The sequence below is a fragment of the Pygocentrus nattereri genome, chromosome 4 (assembly GCF_015220715.1).
Source record: "Pygocentrus nattereri isolate fPygNat1 chromosome 4, fPygNat1.pri, whole genome shotgun sequence".
Classification (NCBI taxonomy): domain Eukaryota; kingdom Metazoa; phylum Chordata; class Actinopteri; order Characiformes; family Serrasalmidae; genus Pygocentrus; species Pygocentrus nattereri.
The window spans coordinates 34,878,802-34,895,851 of record NC_051214.1 but is presented as its reverse complement, the minus strand read 5'-3'; the positions used below and the strand labels follow the sequence as shown (position 1 = coordinate 34,895,851).

Sequence of the window (17,050 nt, the reverse complement as noted above, 5' to 3'; positions counted from 1 at the left end):
AGAAAAGGTCATCATATTTGTCAAAACAATTTTAATAATCTTCAAAAGGTACAGATACAAATCCCTGCCAAACAAGCCACCACCATAAAGTACAGACCCACTTGAGATAAGTGAGATGCAGTTATTCTAAATGAAGGTGAACTGTTGGTAAATGACAACAGTTCACCAGACATTGCATTGCCTTTTCAGCACGTGCTACAAAAAGTCTGCAATACGGCTGCCGATTCATTGAGACAAGCATGATGTGTAGGACAGGCGCTAAGCTCTGATCAAAGCTTTTCTTTAAACAGAAGCTACAATACTGGATTGTGCAACTAAATAATGCAACACATTGTTTAATCTGTGTTTTCAAAAATAAGCTCAAAGAGATTTCCCCCCAGCAGTTGTCAAATGTAGAACTAAAATGGGCTTTGTGTCTGGGACATTTGATCATTGCTGTCTGGAGAATTAAAACAATCGTTTGCAGCATATTTCATCTTATGTAAACATCTTAGTCAACCACACAAATATGAATTTCATTAAAAAAGTGTCAAGGGTCCTGCAAGAAACTGGCCAGAGGTAGGTTACAGTTATTGGCCTCGCTGCCCTAAAAAGACATGATGAATGACTGATCGTGATGTTTACATTTTAACAGTGTCTGCAGACAATATGTATAAGCATAATGTTTAAGTTTTAACTATAGTTTTGCATTTCTCCAATATGATTATCAGAAACATTGGCCTGTTAATGTTTGCTAATTTGAGTTAGGTACAATCTTACACTGATTTCTTTACACAGATTCAACTATTTGAACTTCAAGAACAAGAATGAAAAAAATAAACATTTCATCGACAACCAAATACAAATTTCATGTATTATGTAAATACAAAAAATTCACACTGTTCACCCCTCAATCTATACAATACATATATGGAAACTCGTCTGCAAAACAGCACATTTTAATGTGATTTAACAAAAAACACCACCTTTACATATATCCACTTATTCAGCCTACAGCAATTTAACCCAGCCATGCTAAAGTTATAAAGAGTGCTGCAGCCCAGAGTGCTTTCTGAATAAGGAGCAATACAGGGCAGCCCATCAGACCAGAGGCTGTCTACATACATCAGAAACAGTAAAAACCTGTTTAATCCAATTAAAGATGTTGGAAAATAGTCCATAATAGAAAATTTCGAACTCTAAACCCACACAAATGTCATATGTAAACCTCAGAGGAAACAGTAAAATACAAGAAAAAAAATTTAATATGGGCAGTTTAAAACATGCAACCAACAACTGTAAGGTTTCATTCTGAATAGACCTAGAAAACAAACTGGCAGAAATACAAGCAATATTTCTCTGAAGAGAGACAAGACATGCAAAAAGTATCAGATGGCAGTCTTGTAGGATTGAGTATGAAAATAAATGTCTTTTTATAATAGGACCCTCTTTAGGGGTCAAAGGCCACAAGTATCATTTGTGCTACACTAGTAGACAAACGCCATCTGTAACCGAGCCCTCCATCAAACTGGCCAACTAGAGTGAATTAGTTTTAGTTTCTACCTTGTAACTCCTAACTGCTGCCTAAACAACAATAAGTTTGGCGCTTGTGCAGTAAGTCGTCTCTACAATGAACAATTCTCTGTCACTCCACTGAATGGGCTTTCTGGCATTTGAATTTCTCCACAGGTTAATTTCAGAACACCTGAAGGCACATACATAGACTTACTTTTCAAGAGCATCCTAAATAAAAGAAACACATAGCAGTTTCTTAGACTGCATGAAGTGAAGACTGATTCATCAGGTAAATAAAATGGAAGTGGTTCCGTAAATGCAAGTGATGATCCTTATTAGGGAAGGTTGACAGGATCTCAAAGAGCTGCTCCTCATTTTCTCACAGAATTTTGATGTAACTGAAGTAACTGATAGTGGCCCCCAAAGCCCAGCTGGCTTCCACATTATTCACCTTCTTGGTCAGCTATGAGGGAAAAACAGCATAGCGAGAGAACATGAGTCTCATGAGTTTGTTTGAACATCAACCAATAGTGAAAATAGCCTGCTAACAAAATACTTCAGATGATAAACAGGACTTAATATGCATGTAACTAATAGGGTGAGGACAAGAAGTCAGAACTGTCCGAATCTGTCTTTTTAATCTTACCTCCAGGACTGTGTTTTCCTTGAAGCCATAACCATCCCTCAGAAGACAGGTGATGTATGTAAGATCCATACACAGGAAGGGATGCTCTAGTTTAAACATGGTCACTCTGTTGCACACTATAAAATAAAGAATATTTATCATTACAGTTTGCATGCACATTTGGGACATGCCCAGGTCAGTATCTATAACCACAATCAGGACGTGTAATTGGCCAGACAGTTTTAGGATTTGGGGGGGGGGGGAGATCAATTCTTAGATGCATTGCGATGCAGACATGGACGATGCTGAATCGATTCACATATATTAAAAATTGATTTTTCTAAATTTGAATGAATAACGTAATGTTGACAGAATGCAAAAGGCAGAACTTTGACAAGGGCAGCGTCCAAACAGTCTGTCACATGCATATTACATTAAAAGCTGGGTCACAACCCTTTTCAATAAAAATCAAACCACCTTGGGAGACATAACATTGAGTCCATTTTACCATCTTGGCTGTACATAGGTCTCAGTACGTGCTAATGTCCTGGTGTAGTCTAGAAATATGATACAAACAAAAACACAGACTGACTTTGTTCTGCTCTAAGCTTTAGCTCAGCTGTAGCCACTTTTCTTGCATCACCAACTGGAAACGTTCCCACAAAAGTAGAACAGTTTCTTGTAAAATTCTTGTTTGAATTTTCCCGTTCCACCTTAAATGGTGCCTGAGGCGCCAGAATGTAACTGCTGCATCATTTAAGGTAGAACGGGAAAATTCAAACAAGAAGCTGGAAAACAAGAAACTGACTTTAGTTTCATGTGTGTTTTTAGTGTTTGACAGTTTCTTGTTGCAGATTAAATGCATCAGAAAACCAGCTGAGTGATTATAAATGCAAATAATTCTATTCATCTGCAAATTATGGATGTTCGTCTTAAATCTCTCTCTTTGCTGTTTTATTAGCTACTAGCTAGGTGAACTAGCAGTTATAGGCTACATTAATTCCAGCGTTCATTGTCAAAGATTATTTTTTGTTAAAACTGTTAAAACCTAGAAATCTAACTCTGACGTGGAACCGCATGCGGCCAGTAAATGAACCTCAGGTTGCTGACCCCTGAGCTAGCGTATGGCAGCACTTTGGCTACTATAGAGTTGAGGGGGTAAACCATATCACACGTTTCCATCCACCATATTACTACTGATTCCTAACTGCTGAAAGTGAGCATTAGCATATTAGCAACCACTTCAAAATAAATGGAAAAGCTTAGTCATGCACCTTCTTTAGCTCTTTTCTTGAAGTCACGAGTTCGCACTGCTCCTCCTCGGTTTTCATCTGTAATAAGTGGGAGAAATGCATTTCAATAGTTCCATCAGTTTCAGCTCAAATACACACAGCATAAGAATATTAAAATAAATGATTTAATTAATTAACTTTACAACCAATACATGAATTATTAGACTTTGCAATGACATTGGCACATTTAAAAAAAAAAAACAAAAAAAACCACACACTCTTAGCTGCTCAGCAGCAGCATCAGGACCAAAAAGCTCAACACAATCAAAACCTGCTTAATTAACACTGCTATAAAATAACACTGCTTTGGTTTTACTTATTTCCAACTAGTATGACAGCTTAGGTTCAAGCAATCACTTTTTTTTAATTAAATTTTTAAAAAGTCTTTTTGTGGTGACGTAAGCTTGTGATTATGTATAGCTAATTCTCTTACCAATGAGGCCTGCCTCAACAGCATGATCAAAGTAGTATGAAAAGGCATAGAAAACTGATCTATCTTTCAGCTCATGTGGCCGCTGTATGACTCCTTTCACCACCTTCAGCATTTCCTGGTAACAGGACTTGTATCCAGTGTAACCTTCAAAGGCAGGAGAAGCATCAGAACAATGTTGGAAAGCAGCAGATCATGTTTGTAATTTACTGCAAACGCAGTTAAAGCTTTAGATAATCTTGTATTCTCAAGAGTCTGTCTTACCTTCTGGGTTTCCGCCAACTCTGTATGTTACCCCTCCAAAGCTAAATTCTCCTATGTAGTTCTTAGGCAGGCAGGCAGTTTTATAAACCTTCCATTCCTGACCTGAAACAGGATAAAATTGACAGGACATAATTCTGCGTGATAATCAAAGCTGAGTGCCTCACCTATTCTATTAGTCAAACAAACAAAACAACTGCTGTACCTTCTGAGCCCAGAGCACCAATAGCTGCAATTCGAGCTTCTTTGATTCCATTCTTTGGGTAACTGGAAATGAAAAAACAAAACGTAAAGTGAAACCATCATTATTGCATATATTTCCCCCTAAATGTGCACACAGAAATGTAAATGGAATTTTCTGCTGCTCTTATGTTATACAAATCTTTAGCTGCACAACTGTGTGGGTACTTTGTTGTCATGTTTTGTGCTTCATAAAAGCCCTACACATTGTCAGTGGAAAATGGCTTGCCGTTATGTTGAAATAAAAACAGATATCCCTGAAAAAGACAACGTTTAGGCAGAATGTTTATCCAAAATGTTAATAGTGGCTTTACAGATGTTGACAGTGTTCCTGTACCTTATTGACATATGACTTCAGCTATGCATAGTGACTTCAATTTGTATTTGTGGATGCAGTGACTAATGGTTATTAGTGATAATCGTTTGTCAAAGTATTATAGAGTACATGTGGTGATATCCATCAATGAAGAATGCTATTTTCAATGCAGTGCCATCTGACGTATTGAAGCTCACTGGCACTTAGTTGTGGTTTTCGTCCTTGCCCTTTATGCACAGAGGTTATCTGACTCTTTTGATGCTATGTGCAGAGTTTTAAATAGCTAAAATCATTGTAAATTTAAAAAAAGTTTTCATTGTAAAAGTTCTCTGGATTGTTCATCATTCATTTTTTGTAAAGTGGTGAGCCTCAAACCATCATTGATCATAAAGGACTAGACCGTTCCTGGATGCTCGTTTTATACCCAAGCATGACTGCATCACCTGTTTAATAAATTATTTTGAATATTACAATTCACAATGCTCCTAGTCTTAAACTGCCCTTGTTCCAACCTTTTTGGAACATGATGCAGGCCTGAGTTTTAGCACGATCATATGTTTAAAAAAAACAATTAAGCCTACACATTAAAACATTAAATGCCCTGTATTTTTACTGTTAGTGTTTAAAAACAGGTCAAAGTGGATTTATGAATCACTGCTTTCTGTCATGACTTGTATTTCATTTCGTTTTCATACTTGTATTCATACAGTCACTTTTTTTCCTGACATTTAAGCAAATACCTGTGAGTATACAGCACATGGGTTGTGCTAAACATTCTGAATCTTGCCCTGTAATCAGCAGGAACATGTTCAACTGTTTTCTGTAAGAAAAAAATAAGAGTATTTTTAAAAACTACTGTACTAGACAAAGTGATGACAAATCTCAGTATTTACAAAAAAGAAAATCACAAGAGAAAACAATCACAAAACATACTCACTTCTGACTTGGGAAGAAAGGTGATTTGAGTTGAGCCTCCACCCAAGTCTAAAATTCCCACAGTCCTTTTCATGTTGGGGCCAAGATGACCTAATATCCATTGTTTAAAAAAAAGAAAAAGTTCTTAATTTGACATCTAAGTTTTCTTAAGCACAATGCCTTAAAAGGTGCAGCCAACTCAATTGCTAATGTTAAAACTATATTGATGATCCTAATGATATGTGAACTTTGTTGCCAAGTCTTTTGGGAGTACACTGGATGGCAACAAAATAAACAAACAAATAGATCCTGGACTAAATCAAGCCTCACTTCTCACTTCAAATCCAGACAACCACACAGAAGCTCTCTTATTTTAGACATATTCTGAGAAAAAACAATTCATTGGAAAAGGCCATTATGCTTGGAAGACTCAAATGTAAATGAGAAAAAAGAACAACCAGCTATAAGATGGATGCATACAATCAGAGGAATCATGAACAAGTCATTGAGAAGTTTAACCACCCAAACAGAACACAGGATATTGTGGAGAAACACTGTCCATATCATCGCTAATACATGGAATTAAGTTGATGGCACTTAATAAAAGGCATGACTTAGTGACTCAAAAGCATGGTCAGATGTTCTGGCCATACATGCTGGTAAATTAACTCCTTTCAAGAGTACATTCCACTGGAGTGAGAAAAAAAAACTTCAGTTACCTGTCAGAAAGTTTATAGTCAGCCAGGCAAAGATCCCTACAAAGAAATGGGAGGAAAAGTATTTGATTTTAATTTATGGTTTCATTCCTCTGACACCTGTTTTATTACCTGATTTTCTCTAAAGGTTTAACATTGATGTGTTTATGCATGTCTGAGGGCATTTTCTTCAGCTCTCCACACAAGCCACAGATTATCCCTCCAGACAAATAATCATAGCTTTTTGCGACCTGACAGGAGCCTGATGACATTCATTAATCTTGTCAAAATGCTGTCTCAACGAAACTCCACCACAATTTGGTTAATCCACACTTATTACATCCAAGGTGCTTAAATGACATCACTGCTGATGCCCGAGTTGCTTGTATGGGCACAGTAATTTTTTTAAAAACAGTCTGCATGTGAAAGCAGAAACCCATACCAGTATTTAGTTTGTTTTTGTGTGTTACCTAGATGCTATCACTGTAATTTTGTTTAGCTGACCTTGCTCATGTTTGGTTTGCTGACACTGCGCATTTAATCAGTCATCTTCAGCACATATTTAAAGTGGCTAAGCAAAAGTAAGCATACCTTCATTTGTTCCATTCATCACACTTACGCTGTCAGCAGGCACAAAGAATGGAGAATCATTCAACACCTCTCGAACCTGAGAGCACACACAGAGCAAGTTGAAAGAAAAAAAAAAAACCTAGCCAGCTCCTCAAAGCAAAGTTAATGCAGTGCACTCTCACCAAATGCATGCTTCCATTATAGGTTTCTCACCTCCTCTAGAAGTTCATGAGCTTTTGCTGGTGGCAGATTTCTCAGTCCTGCTGTTGCCCTGAGCACCACTGGTGTTCTTTTCCACTCTACACGAGGCACTGTGTTCATGGCAACAACTAGCAACTGTTTCAATGAGTGTCCAGCCTTTAATCACACAAGCACAGACACACTTTATTGGTTACTTTTCACTACCCAACACAAACTTATTTATATGCCCTGGAAACAAAAAAAGTGGGAGTGTTCACATCTATGGCAAAAACGAAAGATTCTGGTCTATGGATTCAAATTTCTTTAAAGGAAAATTGGATGATTTTTTTTCCCTTCACTTCACTTCACTTGAACCATGCTCTGCTTGGCCTAAGAGAACATACTACTGCTGTCAGAACAAAACCTCTTCTTTTTTTTGTTATTTTTGACCTCATTAGAAACTACCTGTTGCACTTAATCTCCTTTCCTGAAGTCATCATTTTGGAGATATGAGGATTTGTTCTGACAACAGCATTTTATATTAACCGAAGTCACAAGACTGGCATTTTAAATTCTTAAAGTGAAAATCTGTTTAAATTGATTTCATTGTTTATATATATATATATACATATATACATACATACACACACACACACACACACACATACACAAAACAAACTTCAAAAATAGGTGAAAGATTATGTGACTGGTTTGCATTAAAAGTGATGAACTCACATTTTCAGGCCTGTTAACATAGGCAGATAAACCAGGCTTTGTCGAATGGAACATTTCATTATCCAGAACAGGTAACCTCTCTAGAGAGTAAATACAACAACAGAAAAATAAGCTCAGCCTTTCACAGGAAATTGACAACAAACCTATAGAAAAAAGTATGATTAAAAAAATCTCTGTGAAATCATAGTATGTGAGATGCCTGAACTTTTTTGGACAACAGCATTGTGAGACATGGTAAAAAACACAACTTAAACTGATTAAACCCTCACCTGGGTCCTTTTGTATGAAGGTGTAGATGTGTATGCGTGTGCCCGTGCTCCCAGCATCAAACATGATCCCATAGAAAATGCGGCTGGCGTTGGCAGGACGAGTAACAGGATGCAAGATGTTCCCAAAGTTTGCTGAAAAATCCAGGTCATTGCCCACATAACCCTGGGACTCAGCATCCCTTAGCAGAATCCACAAGAGGAGCAAATGCAACACAGGAGACATCCTCACTGAAGCCAAGCAGCACAATCTCTCTCTACCCTTAGGAAAGCTTGGAGAAAGCAAAGAGGTTTGTCATGCACACATAGTGCAGCATTGCTTATAAAAGAACACAAGCATGAAGGCACACCCACGAAACTGTCATTAAGCAATTGTCTGCAAACCTGGGCCCTTCTATAGTATCCATCACATAAGCAAATTCAATAATTGGACAGACTCATCTAATTCACACCTCTAGTTATACTGCTGCATGCTTGACTCATCTCTTTTTCACCTTAAATTGGAGGTGCAAAAAAGGTTTATGACACATAATCACTACTAAAGTCATTTTTAATGTGTGAAAATTATGCATCTCTCAGAAGTGGTGTTACTTTCTCTGCTGCCTTTTTTGGTCATGCTCACCAAATAAACCTAACAATTCTAAATGTGGCTGTGATAATATTACAACATGAGCTGCTCAACTTTCACATCTAGCTAATGATAATACTAAAAGACTCATTAAACTGACTACACATCAATAATAGACTTATTAGCATAACTATCTTCATTTTGAGGGAGAGATATTTTTTACCTCACTTACACAGCGTGGAGATGTTCGCATTAATGGTCAGTAGTGGCCAGTTATGGTTGTCACACAACAGTTACAAAGGATATGGCTGTGTTTTTGCTGGGATGGAAGCTTTACCTTGTAAGAATATAAGTTATGCAAAAGAGTTTCCAACTGTCCAAAGACAGGTGGCTTATCAGTGATCTGTCACAGACAGGTACCAGACAGCATACTGGTGGTTTAAACACAACACAAGTGATCTCCAGTGAATATACCCAAACAGAAGGTTTGCACACAGATATGCAACATTAAAGGAAGCAAGATAGTTACTGTTGGATTTGTTTTAAAACCAACAATATAGAATAGAATAGAATAGAATTCAACTTTGTCATTGTGTATGTCGCAGGTACAAAGCAACGAAAAGCAGTTTGCATCCATCCAGAAGTGCTTAGCAGAAATATAAATATGTATGTTACAATGTACAGTAAGTATAGTATATACAGGTTAAAAAAAATATGAGGGGGTATGAACATGAAGGGGGTTATATAGGTTATAAACAATAATGTACAGATTATAAATATATAGTTTAGTGCAGTTTTAAACCAACAATATGCACAGTCACATTAACCACACATAAAATCTGAACATCAAAACAAGTGTCAAAGTTGAGGGAAAAGTCTTTTTCTAGAATTTATGAAATAGAAATGTAGATGTCTTCACTGTCTGTCACACTACGTACAGATGAAACAGTAAAAGATGTACTGAAGCAATTTAAATTAAGCGCTGACAAATTCCTCTCATATAAACTGTAATTTCCCATAAGAAGTTTAAAACTGAGTTCAAAGTCTATGATAAATATGACATTAATACTATCATAGTCACTACTGACACGACTAACATGAAGTTAATTTACCATGGGATAATGGAAACGAAGTTCTTCCATTTTAAAGTTCCTGGCAATCAAAATCATCACGTTGGTCAAGCTGTCGATTTCAACAGCACTTTAGTAAAGCTGTCATTTTCAACATGACATAGGTCAATCTAAATGAATCATACCTCAGATCCAAAGCATTATGAAATTATACTTTCCAATAAGTAGTCTAGAAAATCAAAAGATGAGTTCACAGTCTTGACACCACACTGTGCACAAACCAAATTTAGTCTGGGAATAGTTACATAGGTTTGGGGATAATTTTCAATAACAACCATAAAATTAATAAATAGAATTTATCATTTTTTCTTTCCATTCTATATGCATGAAACACTGCATGTGCCAGTCCACTATCCAAAACCATAGTCCTGATTTTACTTCATTCACAGCAGTGAGTGACTGTCACTATGACACTGGTGTGCTGCTACACAGGGAAATGCCATCTTAAACAGTATTTATTTTTTCCTAATTATGGTATAACATTTAGTCATTGTGACGTCTTTTCATGACCAGTTGATTTTTCTGGATTTTACTCACTGACATCTACACCTCGCATCCAGTTTGCTTTTTTTTTTTTTTAAACCCAACAATGAGAATGTGGGAAGAAGACACAGAGGGCAAAGAAGTGAACTGGTCACAACAACAAAGTTATTATTTTATCAAAGATATAGACATGTAACACAAGGAGTTCCTGCATGTAGGCAAGTGTCTAGTGGAGCCTGAGGCTCTGCTTCAGCTTGAAGTGCTGAGCATTAAAACAATGTTCACTGTCGCTTCACTATAAAGGCACAGGTAGACACAAACCATGCCATCAAAATGCCCCCCACAACATAACATCACCAGATTCCCTAATTGTGGGGGTCAAGTATTTAGGCCAATACTGTTCTCTGGGGATACTCCACACATGCGCTCACCCACTAGGGAGAAAGCAGTGACTCATCTGACCGTATCCCTTTTTTACGCATTTCTTTAAACGAGTGCTGATGGTTTTTGCATGATTGAACTCTAAAATGCATATTTTGTCTTTGTAATGAGGGGTTCATTCATCACAACCCTGCTATAATAACCCTCTCTGTGTACTTCTATTCATCCTGACACAGTCTGGTCACGTCATTGACATTCTTAGTCACCAGAGAAACAGCTGCTCTTCAGTCTCTTACACATCACACTAACGCACAAGCATCACAGTGACAGAATGTGAGCGTGTGACCACAGTTTCCATCCCTGTTCACTGATGTCTTTCCCATAGATCTAAATGCAGATGGCATTTTGGTAATTGTTCCTATGGAAATTCAAGCCAGTTAATGAATCTCTGTGACTGGAACTTCTGCCATCCGTGCCAATAAATGAACTTTCTTTCAAAAGCACTTAAATGCTCCTCTTGCCATGCTAATCCAAAATTAAGGTCACCTGTTCCTGTCTAGCATTTTATTCAGGTCACAGAGCATGGTAAGATGTCGAGTGCAATAACTGTATCATGCAGTACAGTTCGTCTGCCTGGAGGCACTGCATTCGTTCTGTTTCTCTACTCGTTTAGTCAGGGTCTCCTCACCCGTCTGTATGTCTATATACAAAGTCACTGCTTTGAACCACAGACTGTACTGAGTACACTGTTCATTTTACCGCCAAGTACGTAATAGCTGCGCACTAAAGTTGCACTAAAAACGTTTTTCAGCACTGATTTACACATAATGTGGTTGCTGCCACCTCGGTTTTAGGTGAGATGCTCATGGGTTTGTTTATTAAGCAGAAAAATATCAAGTGATTATCGTAAATTTGCATGTGAGCAAATTACGAATACAACAAAGTGTTTTTCATGCGCTCTTACCGCCACATAACCTACCTTACACAGTCAGCAAAACTGTGACGGGGCAGATGTCAGCTAAAACTTCTAATTTTCTTGGTGGCTAGGCGTCTCACGTCTCCTCGTCCACACATCATCTTTGGTTTGGATGAGATGTTGCCCGTAGCTGCTAACTACCTAGTTAGGAAGCACGCCTCCCAGTTATCAGCACCCAACAGACTTTCTCTTCCCTCACAAGAGGCTGCTGAAGTGTCCAGTTTTCTACGAGCCGGCGCTGATTGTGAGTGACAAGAGACATTAATCAACGTTAGTGGTTTGCAAATGATATAAATTATATTATGCTGATCCAAAAAATGCACGTCGCTATGTTGGTTACCAGCTAGCTGGGTAAACTTGTACGAGTTTAGTGTAAGCTACCGCTATCTTACTTAACCTACGTTAGGTTAGCTACATATTTGTATAGTTTGCCTGCCGCTGTCAACTAATGATAGAATATATTACAGCTAAGATAACAACCAAACTCCGGTTTTCATCCATTCTCGCTGTCCAAACCTTTGCGGTAATAAAAACAGAAATAAGTTTTATGCCGTTGTTGTCAAAGCTAGTTAGATACTCCGCAGACCAAACGGGTGAAATAACACAACTGATTTGTAACTTGACCGACAGATTCGCTGATTCGTGTGCAGACCTCATCCCGCCCACTCGCTCAGGCTGCCGACATTAATGATTTAAATTATATCTATGACTATCTAATAAAATTTTATTAGCATATAGTCATTATTGTTGTTGTTGTTTGAGTTAATATAAATCCGTGATAGTTTGATGAATAGTAAGAAACATAAAGAAACAGCGACGCCCTTAAACCCAGTAGAATTCTGGGAAATGCTGTTCTTTTATAAAGGCAACTATTTCTTTTATAAACGACTATTTCAACATTCCCGGACTCATTCCACGACTAATAAACGATTTTAATGATCTGGTTTGTTTTATGTGAAAAGCATTGCGTCACATAAATAGTGCTAATTAACGAAAATAGCCTGCTTCTCCATAACTGTGACTCATGTAGCTGCAACTTAATAGGACCATAAAGTATGCTGCTGCCATGTTTAGGCACGAAACATTAGAGTGGGAGTTTAGGTGATCTAAGAGATCATGTTATGGCCAGACTGTGTAGTTCCAGCATTTCAGATTGTGAAACAGCCTTCCTGGTGGGATTTTCATATATGGTCTCTGAACTGCACATGTGATGATGAGCTGAGAAACTTTCTTTTCTTCATGCTGTATAAGCTGCACTTTAAACACTCTTACATTTATAAATGTGTACATGTATGGTAGAAATCAGGTATGTATGTATTGCAGCCAATAAAGCCTCATTCTGGTTCTGAATCTGATACTAAGTGATTTCAGATTCTGTAAAGAGTGATTCTGTGACCATGAACAGCTTGTTAATGGCAGTGGGGGAACAGGCAGTTAATTGAAGCTAAATTTCCTTCGTGATCAATAAAGTATCTATCTATCTATCTATCTATCTATCTGTCTGTCTATCTGTCTATCTATCTATCCAATATTTTTACAAGTCATTTAACTACACATCACCAGATTCTACAGCAGCAAACGACTCTGATATTGCAGTGAACTATTTCATTCTCTTATGTTGCTCCTTGAAATTCTACAGAGCCCTGCTGGTGACATCCTGTATAAAGAAAAATAATATATGGCATTACATAAGTCATACTAATCCGTTGTCCTAATCTGAGGCCACGACGTAGTAAGGCATGGGAATAAGATCATTTATTCTTGGCCACGACATGATCAGGAATTTGATCATGCCTTATTGAGCTTTGGCCAAGATGTAATGATCTCATTCCCATGACTTACTAAGTTATGGTCACACATTACTTTTTTATTTCTCCCAGAATAATAATGACAATAAGAAGGAGAAGCAGAATATAAAGTTTGTTAGACTGTCAGAAGCTCAGTTTCACTATGGAGATATAATTCATGAACTAAATTAAATAGTATATTCAGGATAAGACTTGCATTTACTAAAAGGCTTATAGAAGACCTGCACTAAGTATATCAAAGTATATCAGTACTAAGTATATCAAATCAATAGACACCCTCAGATCATAAATATATTTAATAAATATGTGCACTGTATGGCCAAAAGTATGTATCTCCTAATTATTGATTACAAGTGTTTGAGCCACACTCATTGCTAACATGTATACAAAATGAAGCATATGACCATGCAGTCTCCATAGACAAACACAAGTCAGTTTACAAAATATTTCTGTCCTGTTAGATCTGCCCCAGTCAGCTGTAAGTGTGATAATTGTGAAATGGAAGTGTTGGCCCCTTAGTTCCAGTGAAGGGTAATCTTAATGCTACAGCATGCAAAGACATTTTAGACAATAATATGCTTCCAAATTTATTTCAGCAGTTTAGGGAAGGCCCTTTCCTGTTCCCACATAAAATCATGAATGTACTTTTGACTAAATGGGCTCAAATTCCCACAGATACACTCCAATTTTGTTGAAAGCTCTTCCAGAAGCGTGGAGGCTGTTATAGCCACAAAGAAGGGGCAACGACGTATCGATGCTCATGGTTTTGGAATGAGATGTCCAGCAAGCTCATATTGGTGTGATGGTCAAGTGTCCACATACTTTTGACCAAATAGTGTAGCTTATAAGGACCGTTACAGCTTAATTGGGTTTCCTTTGACCTCCTAATATTAAATGTATTATTAAAGCGAAAACTCATCTCTGTTCTGTGAAAATTAAAGCAAAGTAATAAGGCCAAGGTATTCTTTGTGCAGAGTAATGTTTGTTCATAATGTTGCACACATGGGTGAAGAACAGCCATAACCACTGTGGTTCTATAAGCATCCCATGGTTGGCATAGTAACAGCTCTTATGAGTGTGTCTTCTTTCCACACTGAGGAAAAAATAATGGAAAGAAAATAACAATCATCTTTAGAGGGCATACCCAATGAAAGAATAATAGGCTAGGAAAGGTTATTTTAAGTGTTTCTTCATATTTGTGTTTATTTATATTTATTTCACATTCATTATCCTTGTAATAATAATCCTAATAATAATAATCCTTGGATAATGTTGCATTTGTTTGGTTTTATTCCTATTGTTTTCTATTGTTTTTTTTTTTTATGCATTCCACAAACATTGCCTTGTATTCATATTTACTGTCAATGCAGACATCTAAAGACTTTAATGAAGCACATTACTCACGCTTACCTTCTGTCTCCTGTGTCTCTGGTCTCTTGGAAAACCTCATAAAACAGGAGCTTCCAAAAATGGATTTCAAAAAAAATTATTAAAAGACATAGAGAAATGGGACTCATAACAATCGTGGCATCAGATAAGCAGCACTCAAAGCTTTTATCTTTGAGACATATGAGAAAATCAAGCTCCACTTTTGCTTCAGATCTGAAAAAATCCACATGTGTTTCTATCCATCCTTCCACTGTGAGGAAACAACTCAACACTTTGATTTTGGAAGTGTAGCTGTCAAGGAGCCAAAAGAAGCAGAGAAGCACAAAGTGCAACTTTTAAGACTGAACTTTGAAGGTGTGGAAACATATCCCTGCGGATTTATTTGAAGCACTGAAAACAAGTCTCCTAAAAAGAAGACAAGGTCTTATGAAGGCAAAGTGTGGACAAATAAATGCAAAAAATTTGATGTTATATTTAGCTGCTGAGGCTTCTGTGTTTTCTGTTTTTCCTGATGCTGAAAAATTAATAAAATATACTTAATGGCCAGTTTGACTGGAAACTGAGTAAATGAAACTCTCCTCTACATTAAAAGTGATGAAGTAATGCTGGCTTAGAGAAAAGGACTTTGCCATCTTGTCCTTTGGAAGTTTCATTCATTATGTGAAGACCCACAATAACATCCTTTCTTTATGTCTCCCCACATGCTTATATTTCCTCAGGCCACTCTGTCTACTTGTTTGACACAAGAAGTTATTGCAAAGAACACTTTATACATTTATTCCACCATATAATGAGAAATACATCATTATAGAGTGTTCAAATGTTCAATTCCACAAGGCACATATATTGCACAGATATGTGTTAACCCATTAAAATTCCAGGCTTGTTACATGCTAAGACTTAGTGTTCAGTAACTACAGAGACCACAATGCAAACTGGCTGAACTATTCTTAGGTCGTATAAGTGTATAATAAAATTTTTGGCTTGCTGGCAGGCCCAGTCCATTTTAGGGGTTAAGCTTCATATTGGTTTTGAACAACAGCATTGCATATCATCTATAAAGCTTATTAATCTACTCAGAAACATGAATCAAAAGCTGCAGTGCAGGTCATATCCAAAATGCGAAGCAAAACTGCACTACAGATGAACCACACTCCAAGTGAACTAGTAAACCCTGCAGTCTCTGAAAATAACACAGAGATATGTGTAGTCATATGTAACCCTGCACCACACAGATGTACTGAGATTCCAACATGCTTAAAGCCAAGACATGTTTAGTGTCTGAAGTTGGGTCCTTCAGTTTTGCACTGGAGCTATGAGGCTAATGTAGCGATGTCTATGTTACCCATGTGACTTTTCAATTAATCATTCCCTTTAAATTCTTAAACATTATGTTTAGTTAGCCCTTAACTATCAAATGGCTACTTATGCAGCCTACATACTTAACAAGATGTTATAATATTTTTAATGAGCTTGATAGGTCTCTAGGTATTCTCCCTACAAAAATATATATATTATGTTATGTATATATGTATATATACAACCCCAATTCCAGTGAAGTTGGGACGTTGTGTAAAACAAATAAAAACAGAATACCATGATTTACAAATCTTTTTCAACCTATATTCAATTGAATACACTACAAAAACAAGATATTTAATGGTCAAACTGATAAACTTTATTGTTTTTAGCAAATATTCACTCATTTTGAATTTGATGTCTGCAACACGTTCCAAAGAAGTTGGGACAGGGGCAACAAAAGACTGGGAAAGTTGAGGAATGCTCAAAAAACACCTCTTTGGAACATTCCACAGGTGAACAGGTTAATTGGAAACAGGTGAGTGTCATGACTGGGTATAAAGGGAGCATCCCTGAAAGGCTCAGTCGTTCACAAGCAAGGATGGGGCGAGGTTCACCACTTTGTGAACAACTGCGTGAGCAAATAGTCCAACAGTTTAAGAACAACGTTTCTCAACATGCAATTGCAAGGAATTTAGGGATTTCATCATCTACAGTCCATAATATCATCAAATGATTCAGAGACTCTGGAGAAATCTCCAGAGAGTCCACATATCAAATTGTTTTTGGAAATCATGGACGTTGTGTCCTCTGGGCCAAAGAGGAAAAGGACTGTCTGGATTGTTATCACTGCAAAGTTTAAAAGCCAGCATCTCTGATGGTATGGGGGGTGTGTTCGTGCCCATAGCATGGGTAACTTGCACATCTGTGAAGGCACCATTAATGCTGAAAGGTACATACAGGTTTTGGAGCAACATATGCTACAATCCAAGCAACG

The 17,050-nt window shown here is 37.2% G+C and overlaps 1 protein-coding gene across 5 annotated transcripts; it reads right to left on the bottom strand.

Annotated features, from left to right (window-relative positions):
* Nucleotides 1–16: 16 nt before the first annotated feature.
* Nucleotides 17–12,183, bottom strand: entpd5b (ectonucleoside triphosphate diphosphohydrolase 5b). Of its 5 annotated transcripts, none has more exons than XM_017683331.2 (14): nucleotides 11,561–12,183; nucleotides 8,023–8,291; nucleotides 7,754–7,833; nucleotides 7,052–7,195; nucleotides 6,860–6,935; nucleotides 6,293–6,328; nucleotides 5,596–5,684; nucleotides 5,399–5,478; nucleotides 4,308–4,369; nucleotides 4,106–4,207; nucleotides 3,845–3,988; nucleotides 3,394–3,450; nucleotides 2,141–2,256; nucleotides 17–1,957 (listed from the first exon to the last, which is right to left on the bottom strand). In XM_017683331.2, the coding sequence occupies exons 2-14, from the start codon at nucleotides 8,243–8,245 to the stop codon at nucleotides 1,874–1,876; spliced, it is 1,293 nt and encodes a 430-aa protein (XP_017538820.1). In that variant the 5' UTR covers nucleotides 8,246–8,291; nucleotides 11,561–12,183; the 3' UTR covers nucleotides 17–1,873. The 5 variants fall into 5 exon arrangements, with proteins under 5 accessions (XP_017538820.1, XP_037393945.1, XP_037393946.1 ...); XM_037538048.1 differs by having other exon boundaries at nucleotides 8,023–11,795; nucleotides 11,898–12,183; XM_037538049.1 differs by having other exon boundaries at nucleotides 8,023–11,795; nucleotides 12,038–12,183.
* Between the last annotated feature and the right edge of the window lie 4,867 nt (nucleotides 12,184–17,050).